Source organism: Hermetia illucens, chromosome 1 (assembly GCF_905115235.1).
Source record: "Hermetia illucens chromosome 1, iHerIll2.2.curated.20191125, whole genome shotgun sequence".
In the NCBI taxonomy this organism is placed as follows: Eukaryota; Metazoa; Arthropoda; class Insecta; order Diptera; family Stratiomyidae; genus Hermetia; species Hermetia illucens.
Genome location: NC_051849.1, coordinates 50,794,306 through 50,820,758, shown reverse-complemented (window position 1 = coordinate 50,820,758; position 26,453 = coordinate 50,794,306). Strand labels below are relative to the sequence as shown.

The following is a 26,453-nucleotide window of genomic DNA, read 5'->3' as shown; positions in this document are numbered from 1 at the left end:
CCATGTGTTTCTCTAAAGTTTGCCTTTCCACTGCTCCCTTCAGTTGAGTGAAGATAAGGCCAGGATTTCGTTTTATCCTAGACTAAGCTGCATATCGGTTTACTGGTGAACCCTTTCCCTCGGTGGTCGAAAGTTGACTTTGTCCTGCCCTCACGTTCATTTCTCAAAACCGGTGTTATTTCCTAGTTTTTTACTATTTCTGGTTTTGTTAAATGGTCGACAGGTAGTCCCCCAAATATGGTAGGTATTGCGGGTTTCCATAACCAGCGTCCCTCACAGATGCGCAAAGCTTTTTACTGCCCGGGCTCGCCAGCAACTCCATTCGTTACACCATTTACTTTCCTGCCATCAGCACGGGTCGTATAACAGTTTGGGTTGGAGTTTTTCGATAACCACTTGTCTCTGGGGTCCTTCGTTCTTCCCCAGGACACATCACCTACTAGGCTTCCGTACGAAGACAACCTAGATAACAGCAGCCAGTCAAGTTTATCTTCCCAAATTTTGCCTGTTGTTTCATTCCAAAATTGCCATTCATTTTTTTAATTGAATTAAAATTAATTCTCTTTACTACATTATATCCCTGGTTTTTTTAAACCCGCTTTAAAGTCAGCTCCTGCGCTGTATCAATAAAATGGCAAAAACCAGTGAGCTACAACTAGCAACATTCACGAACATCATCAGCTTTTACGACCTTTCTTTTAATTTCATAATGTGTGTCTTTTACCGTTTCGTCTACCATACACATGAACTCTGTACTCAGTGATTCCGGCAGTTCGCCCCTGCTGCTTCCCATTCTGCTATTTCGCGAATGGTCTTTTCCTGCCATTCATATGGCCTACTCTCCCCCCTGCGCTTTTAATAACCTCCTGCCTGTCGACTTTTTGACCTTTCATTCTGTCACGGTACGATTTTATCTTGTCCCTTCACAGGTTCTCTTCAACCGCTTTGCATCTTCCATCGCTTTATACCTTCCTTCCTTTCCTCCTTCTGCCTTTTTGCCGTTTCCTCTGGTCGTTGTAAACTGGTCATCACTGTTTATATTAAGAGGTTTACAGTGTTTTTGGTCTTCCTCGCTGGGACTACGAATGTATCATAAAGATCCTCGATAGCCTCGTATTATCACATTGGAAATTACTTTCCACCATGTTGGTGTCACGCGACTCTAGAGCTTCACAAAGTTCCACCTGTAGCTCCGCTTCTGTCAACATCGCAAGGAGTTCCAGGGCACCAATTCCCCTTTGAGCTGCTGCTATTTCGGCCTATCGGCCCTTTATAAGCAAGTTCTAATGACTCTAAGGGATTGGTGGATGGGTGGGACCAAGGGTAGAGAGCCATCTCGAAAACCTAAAAAGTTGACGAAATCGACTGTGTAAGTCCGCCAGCAAATACTGAAGCTCCACCAACATGTTCCGGCGACACTGGTTTGCTTGCCTTTTTGCTAGCCAGGCTCGGGGATGTGGAGGGTTCTTAGTTAGTCTCTCGCGTGTCTATTAACAAAACTTCATGTGATCTTAACCCGGTGCGTGAGTTCGGAACCTGTCGCCTGGGTCGTTGACATCTGAAAGCGTATCCGACTTCAAACAGAAGAACGACGTCAAAAATCTTGCGGGAGGATCTACGACCTAATCCGATGTGGGCTATTGTTGCTCATACTCCCTGCAATTATTTGCAACCTGGGTTTACAAATATGAGAATCAGCATAATCATCTGAATGATAGGCAATGCCCGTCTAATTCCTCTTCGCCCAAGCAACTGCTGGCCCGACTCCAAAAAAGGATAAACTTGAAATGCTTGATATCCTTGGCAGTGCCCAGTATTACTGCAAATATGAATATTGCTATCAAGATGGTTCGCAAGGCATGTGGATCATATTCTGTTAGAATATGTTGTGTAGATCATATTCTGTTAAATGCTCAAAGCACCTGATTTCGGCAATGTACAAACTGCTTCGATCGAAATAAGTGGAATAGTAGAAAAAGAAGACGAGGCAGACCCTGCCTGAGATGGAACGATGGCATAGGTCAGACGCCAGACACATTTTAGGGATATCGAATTGGTGGACCTCGGCGCAAAATTGGGGTGTCTGGAGTTCCTTACTAAGGCAAGCCTAGACCGGATACCGGTTGTTGCGCCGTTGATGATGATGAAAAAAATGGAGGAAATCCTTTATCAGATCGGAGTGAAGGCTTTTCCCGTTGACGCACCACTAAATCCACCTGTTCGCCTGTTAAAGTGATCCGACTCGACTAACTACCACCTCTTTCGAACTTTCAGCATTCACTTTCATTAGATCGGTGAGAAATAACGTAAACTTTCATCAAAATATATTCAATGTTACCTGACGCTTCAAAGCTTCTACTAATTACAACAGTAGTCCAGCAGAATTCCCTGTAATGCATGAACCGCTTTTAACTAAAGTCATTTAATTAACCCAGTTAGTATTGGACCTATATTGTAACTGTATCAGCCATACCCAATTACTAAACGCAAGAATACAACATCACATCCCTCTTCAGTATTGACAGAATCCTTTTCATTTCTCTAATTCCAGATCGTACCCCGGATAAAAACATCTGGAAGTGGGGTTCAAACTCCACTACTCCAGTTTACTTGGAGCGACGCAACCAATACCGGCGTAGTGAGATGCGAAATCGATCGAAAATGAAGCGAAAAACCATTACCAATTCCACCTCCTTGGATGGTTTCAGTACCAGCAAAGACTACGCAAACACCCTATGCCGGAAACAAAGCATGGACGATACAATGATGCCATCAATGTCAGAGACATCAACCTTCATCACTCCGCAAAAACTCAAACCTGGTCGCTGCAACCACACTACAGGGGTATGTCGCTGCAGTTTAATTCGTCAGGAATTCGAGAATTTAACAGACCAAAATAATATGAAAGAACGGAGTCAATCGGTACCACGAATTCCTGGCACAGGCGATAGCGACGAAGAAAATCAAGCTTTGGAAAATGTTCAAAGAAAAACCTCAGATTCAAGTGCCTTGTATAAATTTTCCACTTTGGGTCGGTCAAAGTCGAAAGTTGGGGACGTAAAAGTGTACACAACAAAAAGTATTCCGAAAAGAATTGCAACAATCAAAAAGAACAAAGCAAGAAAAGAGACTTCGAAGTTTTACATGGATCTGAGTGATTTTGACGATACTGTCTTGAAGATCACCGAATCCACGGAAAATCTCCAATCTGAGAGAAAAGAAAAAATTCAAACCCAAAAGTCTGAAGAACCAACCCGTCAGGAATCTCCTCAACCACCGGTAGAGCTGACAGAAGAAGAGAAGACCGAAAGAGAGATGACGAAAGACAAACTTAAAAAAGATGCTGAAATAATCTCCGAACTTCTTAAGGCCAATTTGAATCGGGCGGCCAAAAAACCACCTAAGAAGCGCAGCCTGGATAACACATCGGCCCTTTCAACCTCCGATCTAGGAGCTAATGATGAGAGAGACGATGATGTTCCGCCTCCATTACCTTCCAACTCACCTCCACCACTGGATATAGACGACCATACTAATCAGCGTACTTCGGCGGAGGAACACATTTACGAGTCACTTCGACGGAACGTTCACGTCCCCTACAAATTCTCTCCAGTATTGAATCGTTCAAAGTCACAACAGTATTACTCAATCAATAAAGTGGAGAAAAAGTCACGAAGTTTGCCTCGTCCTGAGTCTGATTATGTAACTTTAGTATACACAGAGTCAGGGAACTTAAAGGACGTTGTTGAAACCACACCTCATATCACACCAGGGAACGAAGTCCTGCGGAACAGCGACTCTAATATAAACTACGAAAGCATGTCTAAAAATAAATCCTCGCCAACCTCATCGTCTCAATGTTTCTCATCAATTGGTGATTTGCAGGCACACGAGGCGATTACCAATCGATCTTCAAAGAATTTGCTACAGCGCTTTATCAGTGTCAAAGGAGAAACTCATGTTTCGGCCTCAGAAAGCTCTTTGTTACCACGCTCCAAAAAGGCAAGTGAGGCTTCCGGCATAGCTCGTGGAAATAAACCTCCAGAACGACGAGTATCTGATGTTACTGAGATGTGCCGGCAAAGTATTATCCATCGACAAGGCAGTGATGCCGTTGGGGAAAGGATGGCCAATGCAGATTACGTCGACCCACGCTCCCTCTTTGTGAATTCCGCAAATAACTCAACAGTTTCATTGGATCCCCAAAGAGACTCGGTATTTTCACTGACTTCATCCAACGATAGCGTATCAGAGAATAACAGGAAGAATTCAACAATCCAAGAGGAGACAATTACAACGACGGCCAATGAGTACTTCGAATACGAGGAAAATGTTGAAGCCTGTCTGGAAAATGACTTTCGTGATTCAGCTGTTTACAGCGATGATAACGAACGCAGGCAGGATTATGACCAGGGCGAACTTTTGGAATTTCAGTTGAGTCCACCACCCCTGCCCAAGAAGAAAGCTAGTGTAACGAATGGAGACAGAAAATCTGGAAGTGCTGAGAAAGGCGTGAAGGGAACTCATCGCGGGGCTCCACCCCCAATACCAGCTAAACCTCTGTTTGTTGTCACAAAGCGGCTGAGTTCCGCCATGTCCACCCCAGAGACCAACTCGCCTGAGCTGAAATCGCCTCTAGGGAGTGAGGGAAAGAGTTGGGTCTTAAAACAAATTGAAAATTTCAGCAAATAATGAATGAATTAGTGTCAAACCATTTTTTGGTATTTTAAAATTTTTAGACCCTAGGATATCGGTTAGTTTCTATTTATCAGGTTTCATTGTCTTTGGCTTCGCATAATATAAATTCAATCGAACGATTTGATCTGCTACTAAAATAATGCCATATTAGGGTAGAGCTATTTTCTAACTTTTATGTAATTTGCAATTGTTTAGATTAGATGAATGCAATATAGACCATACAATTTAAATGGAGAAAATATTTAGTGTGAATCGCCTCGGCGGCCATTTATCGTATTATTTCCAATTGTGTTATTATTTTAAACATTTTAAATGTTAACTGATCAAGGTTTGAATTGTTTGTAAAAGTTGTTTTGGAATAAGCTTTGAGTATAATATAAATAAAGGTAATGTTTGTAAAACAAAATTGTTCTTTATTTTCACTACTTTTGTGTTTTTGTTTTTCAGTTTGTTATTCGAAGATTTAGTCCCTAATTTCCACAATCCATAGGGGATTTAGTGGAATCAAAGTACTTTTTGGTAGGACTCCAAATCGAAACTATTAAGCAAAAGAAAAGGCAAAGCGACGGGTCAACCAGCAAATAAATGCAGCTCCTTATGGTATGAGAGCTCCTAAGTCAACCAGTTTCGTGCAGCATTTACATAGCTGCCTTTATACCACCTTATTACACCACCCTTTCAACACACACTACCACTTGATGCTTTCTGTCATCATTATTTCTAGCATCTACCCCCATCGCCGGGAAATTTAATATTTATTTGGAGTCGACTTCTTGGTCACTAACCGAATGAGTAAGGATCACCTCTACCAGCTAAAATTTGACCATGAATAATTATGATTTGCTGGTAAGATGTTATCGTTTCACTTAAGTATGCTTTGACAGGTCCAGGGTTCATCATTGCCAAGATGCCTGCAAAACCGATCACTGTTATTCTGAGGGCGAAGACGGAACCCTGAAGCATACATCTAGCATGCAGTATAGAGAAGCAGTAGGAAAGGGTTGTGTCATCACCTGCCGAGATTTACCGGAGTTGTATCTCTATACCGCAGTCTTAGAGACGCGAACGAATGGTTTTCATACCGAAAGGAGGCAGGCGTGGCCATGAGTCCGCGAAGAACTTTGGACCAATCAACCTCACTTCTTTCATGTTAAATAACTAAGAACGCGACTTCGATATCCACTCAAGAACGATTGTGAAAAGAATGTCTTTCTCTAACTCCCAGAATGCCCACCTTAAAAGCAAATCTACAGAGCGGTCACTGCGGTAGAGCCAGTATACCGTAGCTGCCTTCTTGAATATGTAGGGAGCATTCAACAGCGTTAGCACCAACGTTATCAAGGTACCCTTGTCCAGTATTGGATTGGAGAAGTATCTCAGGCAGCTGTGAATAAAGACACACCCCAAGATGGCGTCATCTCTTCAGTGCTCTAGTTAATATTGATGGACGAAATTTTACGAACATTGGGCAGCAGCGGGGTGAAGGCAAGAGCGTATGCCGACGACTTGGCATACTATTGTGAGGCATGTTTCCCTCCATCATGAGTGACATCATGGAAGGGGCGTTGCGAAAGGTATGCCTCTGGATCGCAAGATGCGGACTGAGCATCAAACGGAACTAATGCTATTCACCGTCGAGACAAGAGTGTTTGAATTCCATCTACCGCGGCTGAATGAACAAAGATTGGTTCTTTTCTCCAATGTAAAGTATCTGAGTGTAATCTTGGATCCAAAGTTAAATTGAGATTGCAAAGAAATGGGGTTTCCAGCGGAGGGTGGTTCTCTGGATATATACAGCTGTGGTGCGTCCCATCCTAACGTACGGCTCTGGTGTATGGTTGCAGGCTTTGAGCAAAATATATAATATAGGATAATATAATAGGATTCAAAGGACCGCGTGTGCATGCGCTACCGGGGCTTTGCAGTCCTGCCCGACAGATGCTCTGAATGTACTCCTAGATCTCCTCCCCCTAGACCTCCACATTAAATTCGCTCCAGTCCGGATGCTGGATAACGAGGCCCTACGGATATGGTAACATCCTGGACGAAGTACTTCGGGAAATCTGGACATTCTCCACGGATTATGCCACACGCAAGCTGAACTTCACGAGAAACTTTGCTGCGGACTTTCCAACCAGGGAAGAGTGGAAGACCGGCGGCGGCTTGCAAGGCTATGACACAGTATTCTTCATCGATGGATCTGTGGCACAGCAGGGTTAACAATATTCGAAGTTTATTTGAATTTATTTCAATCTCCGTGGCGAAGTAGGCCTTTGACAACTATTTTTGACAGAATAGAAATAATGGAAAAAAATTCACACCCGTTTTTGCCGTGTATAACGTGTTTCGCTACCTCTTACAATAAATTCTATTATTGGTTGTAGTTCAAGTTAGAAAAAAATAGTTTGTAATTGTTTTGGTAGAATAATTTCAATTTTCATATCAAGTTGAGTTTCATTCAGTCCTAATGCTCATTTACATCAAAAATACCGAAAGGTTATAAATAATTCTTCAGGGAGGATTTTGGGCCAGTTGGTAAATCACAAAAATACGTTGGAATGTCGCATGGAAGACTAGTGCTCACGAGCAACTTTTCATTTGCAACCTGAAATTGGAATAAATAGGTAAATTCCTAAAGATGAAAGATGGACTATGGAGTCAGTGCGAGGGTTTTCTCGAATTTATACCGTGTATCTGAGTAGTATGGTCTCCCAAGTTTCGCTAGTGTAGTCTAAGCGGAAATACTGGCGATACTGGAAGCCTGTCGATGGCTGGGGCATTATCCGACCCTCAAGCGTAACTGAGCCATGCTGGTCGTCAGCCAAGCGGCCATTAACGGCTTGTACTTAAGGACGACATCCTCTACACGAAAAGCAGTCCACAAACAAATGTGCGCCTCTCTAGACGATATCACTTTCAACCAAATTGACCACGTGTTAATTGATTGCCGTCAACTTTATCTGTATGCAATGTGTCGATCTTGCCATTAACGGAGAGACGATTTTCGATATCCAGTAGTGCAGTATAGTGTCTTTAACTACTTATACTTAAGGACGACATCCTCTAGGTTAGTGGGGCAGTGCAGAAATGCGTCACCGAGCAGTCTGAGCAACCCGCTCAGGGTCTTCCTTCTCTGGGTCCCCGGTTATATGAACATAGAGGGGAATGAGCAGTCTAACAGATTGGCCAGGCGGGGCTCTGCTCATGGCAGTCCTTCCACGAGTACAGTCGGTTTCCCACTGGCGACTGTCAAGGGTGGAATCTATAAGCACTACATAGCAGCAGCGGGCCTTAGATGTTGAAAGCTCACCGCCTGTGCTAAGTCAGCTGGAGGATTTGACCGGCTTATAACAAAGCTCGATCCCGAGAACTTCTGCGCCAGGCGGGTACAAATACGTACAAGATTACGGCAGTCTGTACAGGGCACAGGGAACTCTCAGGCACTTTCTTTGCGATTGCCCAGTTCTAACTAGAGGGATACTTTCTACAGATAGTGAGTAACCGATTCTTTGAAGACTTCGTAGGGATTTCTAGCGGCGGGGTGGGAGAGCTGCTTTCCTTCGGCTGGACTCTACCTCCTCGCCCAAATGACAGCAGTCACGGTCTTAGGAGTTTGTGGCATCAAAACGGCGCACCACAACGCTAATTAGGCTCCTCGTAGCGGCCACTGATACCTACCTACCCTACTGAATTTCTTTTCAAAGTAGCCACTAACTGCTCACATAACTTCTTTATGGTTTTAAATTCTTGAGTTACTGAGCCATTTTTTCAAGTTTGGGAACAGAAAATAATCCAATCTGAAGAATATTGTGCATGACACCGAGATCTTTCAAATAAAAGTAACGATGACCACTTTTCTCCATTTTCACAAATTGACTGAAAACGGTCGCCGTTGATGTCTGCCAAACAAATTCTAAACAACGTGACGACTTCAGACTTGAAGCATAAGCTTGATAGATAGGGCGTTCTCTAATACAGTGACACTTTCCAAACAACTACCGCTATCTCTGTGTCAGGTCGGGTACTTTTGGGACCACCTTCGTCTAGGCCCCAGTGCAAAAACGTGGATTGGTACCTACACTGGAGCATAAAACTAACCTCTACTAACAAACTCTATCTTTATCTCTACATGGTGATCGCTAAGAGTTCCTTTTTAATTAAGGTTTTGTGTAAACACAAAACGTTATTAAAATCGGTTTACTGTCTATCTGTCTTTTTTTTTTTCGGCGTTGGAAGGTGGAAAGGTTCAAAACTTACTGCTGGCTCCTGCCACGCAGTTATGTGAGACTTCTACTCACTAAAACCACCTCCTTCTCATTCCACTCTCCCCACGGAACTCCTATCAAGTATTGCATCGCGGGGCTGGATCAGCTTTTAACTGCGGCTCATTATGGTTCTCTCCCTTCCTTGTTTTCGTCGTAGTTCTTCCTGCCTAAGCTCTTGGTGAATAGCTTGCAGTTCCCTTACAACCTGGTTCCAGGCATCCGTTGACTCCAGCATAAACTCCACAATGTTTTCGGGTGTTAAACGCCTGTCTGCGACCGCTTCCATTCTTGTTCGGTGCGCGGTGAACCTGGGGCAATCAAATATGACATGCTCCGCATTCTCAGCCACGTTACCACATCTTGGGCAGCATGGTGATTCGTCATGACCAAATCGATGTAAATAAGCACGATAACCTCCATGTCCACTCAAGAATTGTGTTAACTCGTAGCTTAATTCCCCATGGTTTCGTTCAAACCATCTCCGAATATCCGGAATGATGCGGTATGTCCAACGACCAGTTTCGATAGATTCCCACCGTGCCAGCTGCCGTCGAAATGCGCTAGACTCTCCAGCTGCATACGTTTTGTCATAGAGTCGCCGACTTTCCTTCGCCAAGATGTCTATGGGGAGCATCCCTGCTAGTACATATGCCGCTTCTCCTGATGTTGTCCGATATGCACTGCATACCCGGAGTGCACTTAACCGATACGCCATTCCCAATTTTCGGCAGTTCACTTTGTTATTCAGAGCAGTTGCCCAAACTGGAGCTGCGTAGAGTAGCACGGAGCTGACTACCCTGGAGAGCAGAAGACGTGGACTTTGTCTTGGCCCACCAATGTTCGGTAGTATCCTCGAGATCGTTGTTGCGATGGAAGACGCTTTAGTTGCGGCGTACTCAATGTGTCTTTTGAAGTTGAGTCTTCTGTCAATAATTACTCCCAAGTATTTGAGCGATGGTTGGGAGTAAATTGTTTTTCCGCCAACTTTGATTTTCACAGTTGTGTTCTTTCTTCTCTTGCTAATGAGAACTACTTCTGTTTTATGCTCGGCAAGTGAAAGGCCAGCATTTCTCAACCAGGAATTGATCTCCCATATCGCTTCATTTGCATAGATCTCGATCTCGTCTTGGTGCTTTGCAACCACCGTTAATCCGATATCATCGGCGAAGCCAATAGTTGTCACGTTGTCCGGTAGGCGTAGCGTCAACACTCTATCGTACATAACTAGCCACAGCAAGGGACCCAGGACAGAAACCTGTGGCACTCCGCAAGTTGTCGGGAATATTTTTAGCCCATCGTCCGAGTCGCAGTAAAGTCTTCTCCCAAGGAGAAACTCGACCACAATGCGTACAATCTACTTCGGGGCTTGTATCTTGTCGAGTGCCTCAATGATTTTTTTCCATTTTGCACTATTGAACGCATTTTTTACGTCGAGGGTTATTACTGCACAGCATTTTCCTTCTTCTATTGCAGTCTGAGCCAAGCCAGTCAGCATGCTGATTGCGTCGACAGTTGATTTTGCCTTATGAAATCCGAATTGTTTGTCGGAAAAGCCTCCTTCCATTTCCGCAACAGCGAGCAGTCTGTTATATATTACTCGTTCAAATAGTTTGCCAATGGTATTGACCAGACATATCGGCCTATATGAGGAGGGGTCACCCAATGGTTTACCTGCCTTCGGAATGAGTATTAGCTTTTGTACCTTCCATTGCTCGGGGAATTCTCCTTCCCTAAGGCATGCCGTGAAAACTTGGGCAAAAATACCTGGTGCTGTCCTGGCGGCTACCTTCAGGGCAATGTTAGGGATTCCATCCGGTCCTGGAGTCTTTTTTTCAATCAATCTTTTTGCTGCGTCTAGAACCTCCTCATTTTCCACTATCGGAACTTCGTCGGGATTTAACTGTACTGCAGGCAAACTTGTACCATTCAGATCCACTGGGAATAGAGTGTTCACTATATTCTGCAACAACTCTGGGCAAGTAATTGGTGGGGAGCGCTCGCCTTTTAGTGATGACATCACCGACCTATATGCGCCACCCCATGGGTCAGAATCAGCTTCAGTACACATCCGCTTGAAATGTTCGGATTTGCTCCTTGCGATAGCTACTTGCAATTTTTTCCTCGCATCTTTATATTGCACGTGTAGCTCCTCGAACTCAGGTCGGTTTCTTCTGCGCTGGGAGCGTCTCCTAGCTTTGAGACACTTTTTCCAGCATTCCTCAATTTCGGAATTCTACCAAAAATTAGGATTTCGTCTTCGGAAAGTGCTACGTCGAGGCATAGCGGCATCGCATGCCCGCTGCAATTTTTCCACGACCTGTGAAACTTTGTTTTGTGCGCTTCCCGACAGCAATGTATCTTCCAGAAGTACCTCCTTGAACATTTCTGCGTCGAATTTCTTAGTTACCCAGCTCATCGTTATTCCTGTTAATGGCTTCAAATTATTCCTTTGCAAGGTTTGAAAGATGATAGCCTGATGATCGCTGTGTGTGTATTTCTCGCTGACACGCCACTCCAAGTCTCTGATTAGGGTATCACTGACGAAGGTGAGGTCTACCACCGATTGCAATTCTCCCCTCCGGAATGTGTTGGCACCCCCAGAGTTGGCAAGTACCACGTTCAAGCGCGAGAATGTCTCCAGCAATATTCGTCCTCTTGCGTCTGTCTGTCTGTCTGTCTGTCCGTCACACGCATTTTTTCGGAGACGGTTATAGCGATTGACACCAAATTTGGTAGCAAGGTGGGAACTGTGAACCCTCACGCATATAATGTGTTACATCCTTTTACGATGAATTTAAGGGGGGGTCCCCATACATGCAAGAGAGGGGGTGTACAGTTTTTTTTCATCAAATATAGTCATGTGGGGTATCAAATTAAAAGTCTCGGTAAGTACTTTTCGAAGCCGGTCTTAGTTTTGACTTTTGTTGGAAAGGTGGGGAGTGCAAGGGGTTGAAAGTGGCCACTTTTTTAACGAACCCATTCTCAGGAACTACCCAACCGAAAAATCTGAAAAAAATCAGGGGGCTGCCACTATATGGTGCCTAGGCTCCGAAATACGCTCCATACCGATACCTGTTCAAATAAAGTTAATAATATAATTAATAATAGTATATTACTAGTAGTAATTAATTAATAGTATATTACTATAATTTTTAGTAATTGACAGGAAAACCCCCCTTAAGTTCACCCTAGAATCACAAAGTTTTGCAGCAATATAATTCTAGTATAGAGCATAATCTTGCCAAATTTGGTGAAAATCGCACTATTACTAAGAAAGTTATACTAGGTCAAAACTGTCGCTCCTCTGCAAATTCAAGACTATGAATGTCAATATCACTTGAAAGTGGCTATTTTCACATAATATATGCATATTTTACGTGCTACATGCTAATGGGACAAATGCACACTCAAATATTTTTATAAAAGAAATATAAAAGAAATTGGCCACGTGTTAATTGATTGCCGTCAACTTTATCTGTAAGCAATGTGCCGTTCTTGTCATTAACGGAGAGACAATGTTGGATATCCAGTAATGCAGTGTAGTGTCTTCAACTTTGTTCCACGATTCTTCGACATTCCTAATGGTTGGTGATCGTGAGACCATTTCTTCGTTCGTCTCACAAAACCGCCACCACTTAAGGCGCATTGAACCAGTGCGTTCCTCGCGCTGTTTTATCGGTTGCTTGTTTCGCAGGATAGTAATCACCGGTCGTCTCATAAAAATATTGTGGATTTGCGTTTTACTGTTCCCACTATATAAAGTTGGAAGATGAACTTATTATTTAATGAACCATGTATTTATAATTACAAGATTCATGGCCTCCGCAAAATCGACTGTATGCACTCTATATTCACATTGCGCGCTTCGAACCCTTTTCCCCCATAGCTCCTGTTACCGGCTGCCTATTCACCCACATGACCATTAAGGTCGCCTGCAATGATGATACAGTCATCAATAGGCGCGTTACAGATTTTTGCTTGAAGACATCTTTCGCGGCATCAGATCGACCCATCTGTGGTGCGTACGCCGTGAAGAAGTGAATCGTCCGACCAGCTGATTTAATGGTGTCTTCACCCACCAGTCTTTAAATCGTTTGACTTAGCATCACGAAAATCCTCTCACATGGCATTGAGAATATCGTATTGAGTACGAGGGCTGTCAAAATAGAAAAGTAGCCATTTTAAAGCGTTCGCGTTCTGTCTCAGCTTTTGGCACCACATCATCAGGTTTCATGTAGAGCGCAGATGACAACGTGTCTTTTCCGAATGTCTTTTTCGAGTTCCTTGGTCTTTTGAGTGACGGTGTCAATATTAAGTGTGCAAACACGTATTTGTTTTGGTCGGACAAATTTACTTATGTGTTGACGCCGTCCAGGAGTCAAGAGCCCTTGCCTATTTCTAGAAAAGACCGGGTCAAGAGAGGTGAACACCCTATCGTTTTCCCAAGGCTTATGACTTAACACCATCATTTTATGTTTAGCGATTGGCTGCAATTCGGCTTATCGCGGGACCTGCCAGGAAGAGAGATCAGGTAGGATTTGACATAGTGGAATAACTCCAACTATACTTTAATTATCTCTTTCCCTGGCGGAGTTCGATAGTTTCGCGAGTGCGGTATGAAAGCCTGTAAAAGGGGAAGAATCCGATACTCGGAAATCCGATCAATGTAAGTACAAGAGGAAAGAAATGTGGCCTACACTGACATCCTTGGGAAGGTGGAAGTGCGTTCTGAATTGCCGGAAATGGATGATAGTCTGGGTCTGATGTTGGAATTCAGTAAATTAATAGAGAAGTCAGTAAATAATTTCCGCGGAAACATGGAGAAATATTCAGCGATCAAAGTGAGGTTAGAGCCAGACACTACGAAATATAAATCGAATAGAGGTATCCACTTTGTTGGATTCTGCTTTGGACTTTGCATTTACCCATAATTTTACCTCAGTACAGCACGTAATATTTTACGCCATCTATGTTGATCTGTTAATAGCTCTTAGATTTTCCAGGATACCAATATCGGATAGAGCATTCTAGATGCATTTCCGTTAAGGCTATCGAAAGCCTTTTTGAAAGCAATGAACAACATATGAAAAGGAGATCAAACTCCGGACACCGCTCTAAATTAATCAACCGAGGGTAATCTGGTTTCCGCTTTGGATTTCCCTGTACTGCTTGGTGTGGACATTGCAGAGAACTCCCGAGCGGAAACCTGAGTACTCTCGGTCGATCAAGCCTTCGAAGTGTTCTTTGATACGTTCCAGGATAATTATAGGCAGCTTTGGGAAGGCCGCCAATCGCATTCCAGCCGGATGGCTTTTTCCGGAATTTCTTCGCGCAATAATAAATTCCTTCCTGTCAAGGCGTACGCTCCGATGTACTTCCCACTCTGAAGAACCTCGATACTGCCATAGAGAAGTGTTCGCACATTACAAAATACATTCTTAAAGCGTTGTGTAGTAGCGCGATAATAAAACACTAACTACAGCGTAAAACATAAATTTATTGAAAACGGAACAAGACGGACGGAACGACTTTTTCTAACTAACTGAACTCGGCGGTTGTCCCCTTGCGACGAGCAGCGCTCCAAGCGGTGAAATCTCAGTTTGGGTTGCCACATTATCCCCCTCCTAGCGAACACATGATGGATTGTCCACAAGACAGAATGTTGTTTGCGATTCGTTTGTCAATAGTCGAGATGATCGAGGTCATTGAGCGATTGTGACTTTCTTGCTTTTCGGTCCAGAATATGTTCGCAATGGTCGATTTGTTAATTGTGATTCGCTTCGATGTTGGATGATAGCTGGTTCGATGAGGTCGTCGTCCTCACGGATTGTGTACGCTGGTTTGAGTCGTTCGGTGGATACGACAACAGTTTTGTCGTTGCGTCGTATCGTAAACACTCGATCGCTATTTCGCTTTACTACCTCGTAAGGTCCCATGTAAGGACACTGTAGCGGCTTCCGTGAGGTATCGTCTCGAAGGAAGACATGCGTACAGGAGTACAGATCTTTGAAGACGAACATGCTGTCTGCTCTATGATGTTCGACCGGTGTGGCGCGAAGTTGCTGCATATCTCGCCTGAATTTTTCGACGAATATCTGCGGATCGTTTTGCATTTCGGTGTCGAGAAATAGTTCACCAGGCAAACGAAGTGTTGTGCCGTATACGAGTTCGGCTGGTGAGCATTTCAAGTCGGATTTTACTGATGTCCGTAAGCCGAGTAATACTGTTGGTAGAGTCTCAACCCATCGGTGATTCTCGTGGCACATAAGCGCGGTTTTTAAGGATCGATGCCAGCGTTCTACCATGCCGTTGGCCGCTGGGTGATACGGAGAACTACGTGTTCGCTTGCATCCAGTCAACTGAGTGAGAGCTCGAAAGAGGGAAGATTCGAACTGCGAACCCTGGTCTGTAGTGACGGTGCGTGGGGATCCGAATCTTGATATCCAATGCGAATAGAATGCTGTTGCGACAGTGTCTGCCGTTATATCGGATATTGGGACAGCCTCTGGCCATCTGCTGAATCGGTCGACCATTGTCAGTAGGTAGCGATGTCCTTGACATGGTGGCAACGGGCCAACTATGTCCAAGTGGACGTGCTCGAATCGGCTGCTCGATTGTGCATACTGCAGTGGTATGTTTCGGACGTGGCGATGTATTTTTGCCCTTTGGCATTGAATACAGTTTTTGGCCCAGGTAGTGGAATCTTTGTCGATTCCGGGCCAGACATATTTCTTCCGCATTGCTTTGCTGGTTGCTCGGCCACTGGGGTGTGATGGGCCATGAAAGACGTTGAATACTCTCCGCCTGAGAGAGCGCGGTACGTATGGTCGTATGACTTGCGCGGATGTTTCACAGTAGACTGGCTTGTCGCTGTTGCTGAAGGTGAATTGCTGCAGGACAAGCGAGGATGTGGATTTTAGCAATTGTTGAAGTTCTTGGTCGTCTGCCTGTGCGTCGGGGATTTCAGTGATCGTGACCGCGGTCGGCATTGCGATGGCTTCGATTTCGATTCTAGACAGTGCATCTGCGACACAATTCTCCTGACCGGAGACATGGACTATGTCGGTGGTGAACTGTGAGATGTACTGAAGCTGTCGGCACTGTCTCGGTGATGCTTTCTCCAATTTTTGTTGAAAAGCATATATCAGCGGTCGATGGTCGGTGCGTATCGTGAACTCACGTCCTTCAAGCATATGTCGAAAGAATTTCACGCCATTGTATATTGCGAGTAATTCCCGGTCGTATGTGCTATATCGGGCTTGGGTTTCAGATAGCTTCTTGGAATAAAACCCAAGTGGTTGGCGAAGTCCATTGTGGAATTGCTCGAGAACGGCACCAGTTGCGACGTCGAATGCATCGGTGGTAATTGAAAGTTTGGCGCCGGCAACTGAGTGTGCCAACCTCGTCGCGTTAGCGATTAGTCGTTTTGATTCTTCGAAAGCATGCTCGGATGCGGGATTCCAAACGATCGGACGTTTGTCGTTCTTTCGGCTTTCTCGCAGATAGCTGTTGAGGGGTGCGAGAATTGTAGCTGCTCCCGGCAGAAACCTTCGGTAAAAGTTGATTACACCGAGATATCTTCGCAACTCGATGATGTTCGTAGGTTTCGGATACTGTCTGATCGCTTTGACCTTGGCCGGAGATGGTTCGATTCCGTCGCTCGAGATCTGGTGAGACAAGAATTCTATCTTGTTAACACCAAATACGCATTTGACTGGGTTGATTTTTAGTCCGTACATACGAAGTCGTTCGAAAACGATTTTGAGGTGTTCCTCGTGTTGTTCTTCCGAATCGGACGCGATAAAGATGTCGTCGAGGTATGCCCAAACGAAATCGAGACCACGAAGTGCATTGTCGATATGTCGTTGAAACGTCTGTGCAGCATTACGGAGTCCGAATGTCATTACCAGGAATTCGAATAACCCGAAAGGGGTTATCACAGCTGTCTTTGGAATGTCGTCGGGCGCGACTGGGATTTGGTGGAAAGCTCGTATAAGATCAATCACCGAAAAAATCTTTTTGCCGGTGAGATGTTGTGTGATGTCGTGGATGTGCGGTACCGGGTAGCTATCGGGCACGGTGATTTTGTTCAGACCGCGATAATCACCGCACGCACGCCATTCGCCAGATTTTTTTGCTTTTAGCAACAATGGACTTGCCCACGGACTGTTCGATGGCCTGCAGATGCCTTTTTCCATCATATATTCGAATTCGGCCTTCGCTGCTTTATATTTGTCGGGAGGCAGTCGTCGGGGTTTTTCCGAAACCGGTGGTCCGGTTGTAATGATATGAAGACATACCTGCGGGCTGATCGTCGTAGGCTGCAAAACAGTCGTTGTTATTTCGGGAAACTGTGCTAGAAGTCGATGGTAAGAGTTGTTTGGATCGATCGTTGATATTGTCGGATCGGCGCCTCTGAATCGGTATGCTGTTGAACTGAGGGATGTGTTGGAGTCTAACAGTCGTTTGTTCTTGATGTCGACAAGTAATCCGAAATGTCGCAAGAAATCTGCCCCAAGGATCGGTCGGTTGACTCGGGCGATGCAAAATTTCCATTTGAAGGCACGTCGAAGTCCGAAATCGAGATTCAGAAGCTTTTCTCCGAATGTATCGATGGGAGATCCGTTTGCAGCGAACAGTTTCACATCTGACGGCCTAGTGTTTTTCGGAAACATCTTTATCGGAACCACTGAGACGTCGGCTCCACTATCGACAAGAAAACGCAATCCATGCCGGTGATCTCTTACGAGTAGGCGGTTTGATGGAGTCTCGTCGTCCTCAACCGCAGAAAGTGACGACGAGGTGATTAGTTTTCCGGTTGGCGAAAGGTGCATGGCGCACGACAATTCCTTGCGCAGTTGCCAAAGCGGCGATGATAGTAGCAAATATCGTTGGCGCCGGGTGACGATGGCAACGATGTGCTGGTTGTTCGTCGCCGTCCCGTAGAGCGAGATCGAGATCGTTGTCTCTGTCGGTTGTTTCGTAGTTCAGCCGTTAGTTGCTCGAATTTCTTGTTGATGACCGCAAGCTCTCGTTCGAACCGGTTTTCATTAGACTTGGACGAACTGATGGCGGCCACGTGTGAATCGTTCACGCGCATGATCTTGTCGGCCATTTCGGTCAGGGCGTCTACGTCGATGTTGGTCGCTACCGTTAGGATTTCACGCGCTCTGCTTGGCAGCTTTTTTAGCCAGAACGTTTTTAGCGTATCGTCGCTAAGCTGACCATCGACCATACTCCGCATCTGACGCCACAGGCTAGACGGCTTCAGATCGCCCAGTTCTAACTCCGATAGAGCCCTACTTAGCAGATTTTCTGGTGACTCACTGAACCTGATGATGAGTTTCCGCTTGATTTCGTCGTATTTTTTTACTTCAGGCGGCTTCTCCACTATGTCAGCTACCTCCTCCATGACGGTGGCATCGAGCGCCGCGACAACCGCGTGGAATTTGTTGTTGTCGCTTGAAATGCGGTTCACAACGAACTGCGATTCAATATGAGCGAACCATAATTGTGGTCGTTGTCTCCAAAAATTCGGAAGCTTTAAGTTATGTATGGCTTCGACGAACTGAGACACGGGTTGACGAGCTATAAATGGATTGGGGCTAGCGCAGTTTTCTGCCCGCGTCTCGTCCGGGTCTTCGGTATGCACGTTGGTGTAGGTAGCCATCTTGACCAAACTCGCACGATTCGAATCAGATATTACAACGCGGTTTTCACAATTCCGAACTTCCGAAACAAGGGTCGCACCGGCTTCCGAAAATCACGTCGGGGTCACCAATTGTAGTAGCGCGATAATAAAACACTAACTACAGCGTAAAACATAAATTTATTGAAAACGGAACAAGACGGACGGAACGACTTTTTCTAACTAACTGAACTCGGCGGTTGTCCCCTTGCGACGAGCAGCGCTCCAAGCGGTGAAATCTCAGTTTGGGTTGCCACAGTTGTCGTTTTTCTACTCCACCTGGCGTGCATAATGCGTACTTTAGTACATTATCTACAAAACCACAAATTCCATGGTGGGTTTTTCGAACAAAATTTAGCGAATATTAAAACCATTTCGGAATATAGGTTCGTACGAACAATTTTTAGTACAGATTCTAACCTAGTTGCATATTGCTGCTGCAACATGATGCTGGTTCATACTCGATTCTAATATTTTAATCATAAACATTCAAAATGAATACTAAAGGAATAGCTTTAAAATATGCCTGATTGATCAAATATGGAAGGCTATTATAACTGTGCCTTACGTTTATTTTGGGCCAAAATGTTAGGGATGGTTATGAATTCAAGCTCCTTCTAGGGTGCCACTCTAGTGGCGTTCAGACAGTCCAAGTGCTTTAAAAAATGCTGTATTGATGCAATGAGAGCAGCTTATAGACTAATTCGCTTAGATTTATGAGGAAATAACGGACGTGGGGGGAGAGATCATTGGAGGAGTTATTGACAGAACTGACAAAACATCTGTTTGATAGAATATAAAAGGTTACCCTGAAATGTAAGGAGAATTGGGAAGACCCAGACAAATCAGCCTAATATTATTCTCACTGAAATATTTGGAGACACTGTTTGAGAGCAACGTTCTCGAGAAGGCCACACCCATCAAATAGATATCAACATGTGTACCATGTTTACAACGGGTGCAGAGGTTTGCAAGCGATATTGGGGATACTAATCCGTTCCCTGTATGGGGTCGCATAGATCTCTTTACCAGATTTTTTAAAGCTATCCTCATAAGTAGCGAAAATTGGAAAACAGGAGAATGCGTGGAGGGATATACTGAAGCTCAAAAACAGAACAGGCTAGGAACCTTTCATCTGGATAAAAACGAGAAGCGGGCTTTCAGACTTAAGCGTATGCCATACGGATGGTGGTAACGTGAGTGGCTTCATGAGCGATTGAAATATAGGAGCATAGCAATTTGCAGAAATAGTTGCTCTAATTGCGTTGATCACCTCAAATATCGTGCAGGAATGTACGAACGGTACTTGATTACTGTCATGTAGAGGGAAATGCAATCTCAGATGGCTTAACATATGAGGGTTCAATTGCTTCCTTGTCAAGGCTGGAACCAGCAACTTGAATGTGAGCAGTATTGGCTAATGCTTTTACTAGGAAGAAGAGTCGAATTGCCGCTAGATATACCAAACTTTCCCTGACAAAACCAACAAAAGTAGAGTAAAGTTTATCCTTTGGGAAATCAGGGAGACTTGCAGAATTATTGTTGGCACTCTGACTAGGCAATGATCATGCCCGTCCTGCAATGACAAAAGTAGTATTCGCGGAACAATTTCTATGGATGCATTAAAGATCATAATTTCCGACTACAATAGGTAGATTTGATATTACATTTTCTTCCAAAAGATCCTTGGATCATCTACATTGTCAGATTATCATACAATCTATTGGCTTTTGTGAGGGCCACAGAGCCTAGCGCCTCAACTACGACCACGCAAAATCGCGCACGGTTTGTTGGGATGTGATTCAGTTCCCTTGCGGACTTCCCGAGAAGTTTGTACTTTTCCCTTCTATTCTCTGCCATGTCTTTTTGTAGTGGCATACTCATTGGCCATTTCGGAATAGCAGCTACGGAATGCAATGGAATTTTCGCTGCTTCTTGTTGTGTGACCTACCCATGCCGACCTCCGCTTTCTGATCAACATATCTACAAACATCTGGTTCATACGCCGAACAAGTTCTTCGCTCGAAATTATATCATGCCAGAATGGACCGAAGACATGTTGCAGACAAGTGTCATTGATGGATTGGGGGATTTTGTAGGTACCTGCAATGATGCTTGCATTGCGATAGTTTCATTTTCAGATCTTGGACATAGCAGCGAAGGTGGATCTAGAGCCTGTTGATGCGTCTAGCGACATCAAGTTGGGTGTAATGGACGGCAGAAACAATGCTTTCTGGATATATAAATTGATCAACGCCTTCAATGGTATGGGTATTAATGCAAATAGAAGGAGTGTAATGATCCGTCAGAAGGAGGGCATTTAATTTATTGGTCTTCATCTTCAGTCCAACTCTACTTGCCTCCTTTTCCAATCTAGCCATCTAGCCAAGCATTATGACTCAGTAAGAGAGAGAGAGAGAGTAAATACATATAATCAGTAATTAAACCACTCCGCATCCTTAGACTAAAGTCTTATGAAAAACTGTACGCAAGATTTGTGGTAGTCTGCAAGCTTTTTCATGATACCGTACACGTTTCTGAAACCACCCCGAACTTTCCAAGGCTTTCTCAAATACCGGAACTGGAGCGCGTTACGATTGTCACCACTCATAGCGACCAATATTTTCTTCAATCCCTATCGTTCATCGATCCGATTTCGGTATGGCCGACAACGTGGGAAGCGTTCAAGTGAAAAGCATTTTTAATGACGGCCAAATTGTCGTCAATATTCTTAGGCAGATTATTCAAATCATCTACCGCCTGATCAATAAGATAGTTCTTCTACTGTCGAACGGTAGCTAGATCATATAAGCGGTCGGTGTTGAATCCGGGCGGTTAACGTTCTCTAACACTAATCAATTTGATGCAGAAACCTCTTACTGTATTTATTCCATCAAGACCAGATTTCGTCTTGATAATCGTCTTAGGAAACATTTCCAGGTCTACATTGAGTTACTTATTGAAAGTATCCTTCGTAACACTGTAGTATTAAAAACTTAATTATTATGGCTCAGAATCTTACAGTCAGCATCCAGCTCAAAACTGGCTCCTAAGTAATAAGGCTGCGCTTGCGGTTGCCGTAAGATTTAATCCGGCGCCGAATTCACTTTTATTTCTTCAGGCTCAACGGAGTACAATATCACTACAATAGTAGAACCTGTGAGGTTGGAACTTTCGCTCAAGTTGGGAAAAGGGAGCATTCTAGGGGTGCTCGAAACAATTGTGAAGGGATTCCAAAAACCTCTTTCCTGTCCAAGGATATCATTTCCTTGACAGGAAAAATTTGAAAGTTGCAGGTTACTAGCCTTTCCCCTTTTAGTTGTCTTTTAAAACAAACAGGGAATAATCGTTGGCCCGATACTCCAATTGGATCAGGGCCTTGAAGTGTGTTAGAGCACTTCCATTCAAGATCGTAACGGTATACTACAGGATTACACTATCCTGTAGGAGGCAATGTAGTCAGCATTGCTCTCGCCCGCGATTTGATTTAGGTACTCATTCATAGCTGAGTCGACTGGTATCCAACATCAAATCCCTGCCATCAGAGATTTGAACTGCCAACTTCCGTACGATAACCTAGGACTCTAACTACTAATTTATCCGGACAGGGAATGCTTTGAGTGAATTCTTAGTTTCTACCTCAAATGGGAGTGATTATTTCAGTGGAGTAAAGAAGTGATCGATTAATAGTGAATATTATTAGGAATGCCGCACCTACTTCCTGAGACGCCTAAGAGGTATATGGCTATTCACTGCTATAGTGACTCGTCCTTCCTCGTTTTGCCAATCAGCTTGGAGTCGTCTATGGAGGTCAAGTCCGTGAGGTACCGGATTCAACGGAAAACGCAAAAGTAAATACTTCTCCGGGGTCAATTGTTCCGAGGGCAACAAGCGGCGGGATAAACACCATCCTCATGATACTCATGTACCATGCAAATGAAAAAGCATGAAAATGCAGCTATATCAATACTGCACCAACATAAACAAAACACTACTTAGACCAAACGAAGCATGCCCGCCGCTGAATCCGCGATATTAACAATACCGTTGGATAGCGTCCGGATTATCATGATTAATACAGGGAGCTATGCAAGAATAAAAATATCCTAGAATTAATGCATCCGAGCCTCTTGTTTATTGTCCGATTTCTGAAACAAGAATAATTTGAAGTTCAACAAACCAACATGGGGAATTGCTAATTGCGGTCTATCTGATCGCAGAGCCGATGTAAGGCAGTATCCGAAGATCTACCTCTGTCTAGGATGAAACCGTAGATAATTATGTCGGCGGACCATAAAATCCCACATAGACGAACACTGTGATACCAACGACTTCCAATCAGCAACGGACATTTAGTTTAGCACCCCCTTCTCATTTTGAAATCGGACATTCTTCAGCTTCTAAACCGAAAAAAGCATAATTACCTGTTGCTTTGTTCTAACAACTTTCGACTCCGTAAGGCAGTAGGGATTCGCCTTCAAACTTATTAGAAACCTGAACTTCCATCTGTATCAGTTTCTGGTGAATGCTAGACCTACTTAAATCTCTGTCGAATTACGGAGTACGGCACCCGTGTTGAAACGTAATATCACATCGAGGCCTGAGGGTCTCTGTTCGTTTGACACAACAACCCCCATGAAACTCCCATCAGAGGACCAACCGCTATATCCGAGTTGAACGCGCAGAGACAGGAATTCTTCTGAGATATGTGAATTCAGGGGCCATCTGGCTCCAATGGTAACAGTATATCTCTGGTAAGGTTTCGTGATCTATTCGCTTCAGAAAGTTTCTTTCCAATTGGTCCGGTTCGACATCAACTGGATGAGGACGTATGACTCCCTTAATCCTCAAACAAAAATAATTTCGCTTCGGCCTAGTTTGGGCCTGAATACAGGTGCATTTCACTTGGATATAATTCGCACTCATGTCGATTGCACATAAGGGAGCAATTACCACATATAGCGACGTTCGGTCATGCTGCTTGAGGGCAGAGGTGAGGCAACATCTGATGAGTTTTCCCTGGCTTGGATGAAATCGTCAGGCCATTTATTCTGGCAAATTTTCACAAGGAAGTATTCAACATAATTCACGATCTTGCGCACCCAGGAATCAGGACGATGAATCAGTTAGTCACCGGAAAATACTTCTGGTGGCCCATGAACAAGGACATTAATTTTTGGGCCAGACAGTGCATTGTGTCCCAGAGGTGTAAGATCAAGGAGCACGAAGAAAAGGAAGTAGGCATATTCTCTCGGTCGACCAAGTACTTCCACACCATCCACCTCGACATCATTGGTCCTTTGCGAGACTCGCACGGATACAAGTATTGCCTCAATATCATCGATAGGTTTACGCGGTGGCGTGAAACGATACCTCTGACGGACATTACTGCACAATTATGTGCTGTGGTCCTCTGTCGAGAATAGATCCTGCGGTTCGGTGTACCAGTCGTAATCATCACGGACCAGGGATAGCAATTTGAGTTTCCCGTTTTTTCTTTGAGTTAGGCAAGCTCCTTAGTTTCAAACGCCACAAGACCACTGCATACTATCCGCAGTCCAATGGGATGCTGGAACGTCGGCATCAGGGGATGAAGGCCGCGTTAAAGGCTCGTGACGATCCGTCGTTGTTACAGCCTTTCGCCCACCTTGGTCTTCGAACAGCCCCGCCTAGCCCCGTGGAGATGGTATACGGGAGAAAAACTGCGGCTCCCCGTTGATCCTGTAGCGTATACCCGATTAGGGTTAAATGATTCGAGCATGCTGCGTCTACTCAGGGATGCGGTTTCAAAACTGCGACTGGCGCCCGAGTCGACATCCCCGGGGACCTCGAGATAAGCTCGCAGGTTCTTATTAAGGAGGACGCTTCTTGGAAGCTACTGTATTCACCATAGGCCCCTTTAACGTCCTGGAACGGCAGTAACACACTTTCAAGCTCGACGTTCGGGGGCAGGCCAAAATGGGTCTCCTCAAGACTGAATCTTTCGCCGAACTGGGGGACGCTACAACAAAGCATTCGCGAAGCGTTAGGTTCGCCTGGTATCACTATTGGCGGAATCACGTCCTGGGTTCCTCCGCTGAACCCGCGCTGCTTCAGTTGGGGCGAAGTGATGTTGCGGCACAGCGGAGACGTAAAGCACACATTGCCGGCAGTGGATCGCATTGAACCCACCCTCCACCGATGCACTGAAGTGCCGACCGACACAGTTAGCGGCCTGGCACGAGGGCGGCGCGATACGGAACTGGTTTCTGACCGGAAACTTTTTTTCGAAGCTTGCTGTTGCCGGTCGCAGAGGTGTTTTTTCTAAATAAAGTAAAGAATAGCTCAAAGTAAAGAATTGATTCCTTTATTAAAATTAAATGCAAGTTGAAAGGGAAAGCACGTAAGAAGCTTACAAAGAAGATTATTTGCAAACACTTGTTTAAGGGATTCTGGCAGTGAGGATCGCAGAGCAGATATTAAGATAGTTGAAAAATTAAAAGCAGGATTTGACTTATTTCCTCAGAGAAAGAAAGTTGGTGATCTCCTCACGGTAACAAACGTAGATCGGTCCAAAAATATCAGCAATCACATCGTGTGCTACTCCTGTCAAATTATCCACATCCATGTCAGCTTTGGCCATCATGCCCTCAACTTCTTCACCAAGTAGGCATCCCATCTCAATCTACCCATTATCCAGGCCATGCAGATCGAGATCGTTGAAGAGAACCTTTCGTGAACTCATATGTTCCTTCAGTTGCTCCGAGCACTCTAATCCTTAAATGGCCTTTTTGATCCCCAAGGTGGAGTAGTCTTCTAGACTGATACTTCTCTCATTCCCAATATCACAAACCTTGCCATCATTAGTGCCACCTATTCTTTAATGTTAAAACCCAATGCGCATTCCCCTTCTTATCCACATCTTTGTTTCCCCTCCCCTTGATCGTTGATCTCCACCCTCGTCCGCCCGTTTTTGATTGAAATTTCGGTAAATGAAGGTTTTTTTCGACTTTTCCTCTAAGATAAGCTGTTTAAAATATATTAAATGGCCTTGTTAGATTTAAGCTAGTCTTGGCTTACATTGTACTCCCAACAAACGACTTCTATCACATTAATAAGATCAGGCGTCAAACCTGTTGAAGCATATAACACGCACATTAAAAAAATTCAACATACAACTGGTAGGATCAAGTCGTATCTACAAACTAAAATCTCAGCTTGCTTTCTCTAGCAAGCAAGGACGAAAAAACGGTAGAGGAGACGAGCGGTATTTATAAAATCGCTTGCTCTAATTGTCCGAAGGTGTATATCGGACAAACGAAAAGGCTGGTAACCACTAGATTTAGGGAGCATACGAAGGAGGCGGAATTGGCTATCAAGTACTCCGGAGAACCTACAACATCTGAAAGTAATAAAACAGCTAAGAAAAATTAACCAGGTGCACGCCTACGAAAGCTGCAGACAGCCGGCAGCCACTAGATTGAATTCAGATCTAGGCAACTCTTCTCTCTTTTTCTTCAGCCTTTGTCCCGTTCACAAGCGGAGTCGATCTAGGCAACAACTACTCCCCATTATTTAAAAACCAATTAAAAAACTCTTCTTCTTTGAGAATATTCAAATAAGTATTTAAACTTTAATTAAATATTTCTTCTCCCTCTGGATTTAGATTAAAGTCTTTAAAATACTAATTTAACAAGGTAATTAATTAAGATAGTATTATAGATTTGGATTAGTATAAAAAGTCAATAAACCCACTGATAAGCAGACTTGTTAGTACTGATGAAGGGAACAAGCGGTTCCTGAAATATCGGTATTTGCAAGAC

At 44.3% G+C, this 26,453-nt stretch overlaps 2 protein-coding genes across 2 annotated transcripts in view; one reads left to right on the top strand and one right to left on the bottom strand.

Moving 5' to 3' along the window:
• The window catches only part of LOC119651261, a 378,821-nt gene extending 373,723 nt beyond the window's left edge, over nt 1-5,098 (top strand). The window contains exon 8 of the mRNA XM_038054760.1: nt 2,552-5,098. Coding sequence (XP_037910688.1) covers nt 2,552-4,692 — 2,141 coding nt within the window. The 3' untranslated portion in view covers nt 4,693-5,098. The remainder of the gene's footprint in view (nt 1-2,551) is intronic.
• A 12,671-nt stretch (nt 5,099-17,769) lies between these two features.
• LOC119649854 lies at nt 17,770-18,633 on the bottom strand. Its single transcript, XM_038052250.1, has one exon. The coding sequence runs from the start codon at nt 18,631-18,633 to the stop codon at nt 17,770-17,772; it is 864 nt and encodes a 287-aa protein (XP_037908178.1).
• Nucleotides 18,634-26,453: the final 7,820 nt, after the last annotated feature.

What these genes read in the sequence shown, in the direction of transcription:
- LOC119649854 (XM_038052250.1), bottom strand. Translation starts at nt 18,633, where the DNA reads ATGGCTACCTACACCAACGTGCATACCGAAGACCCGGACGAGACGCGG.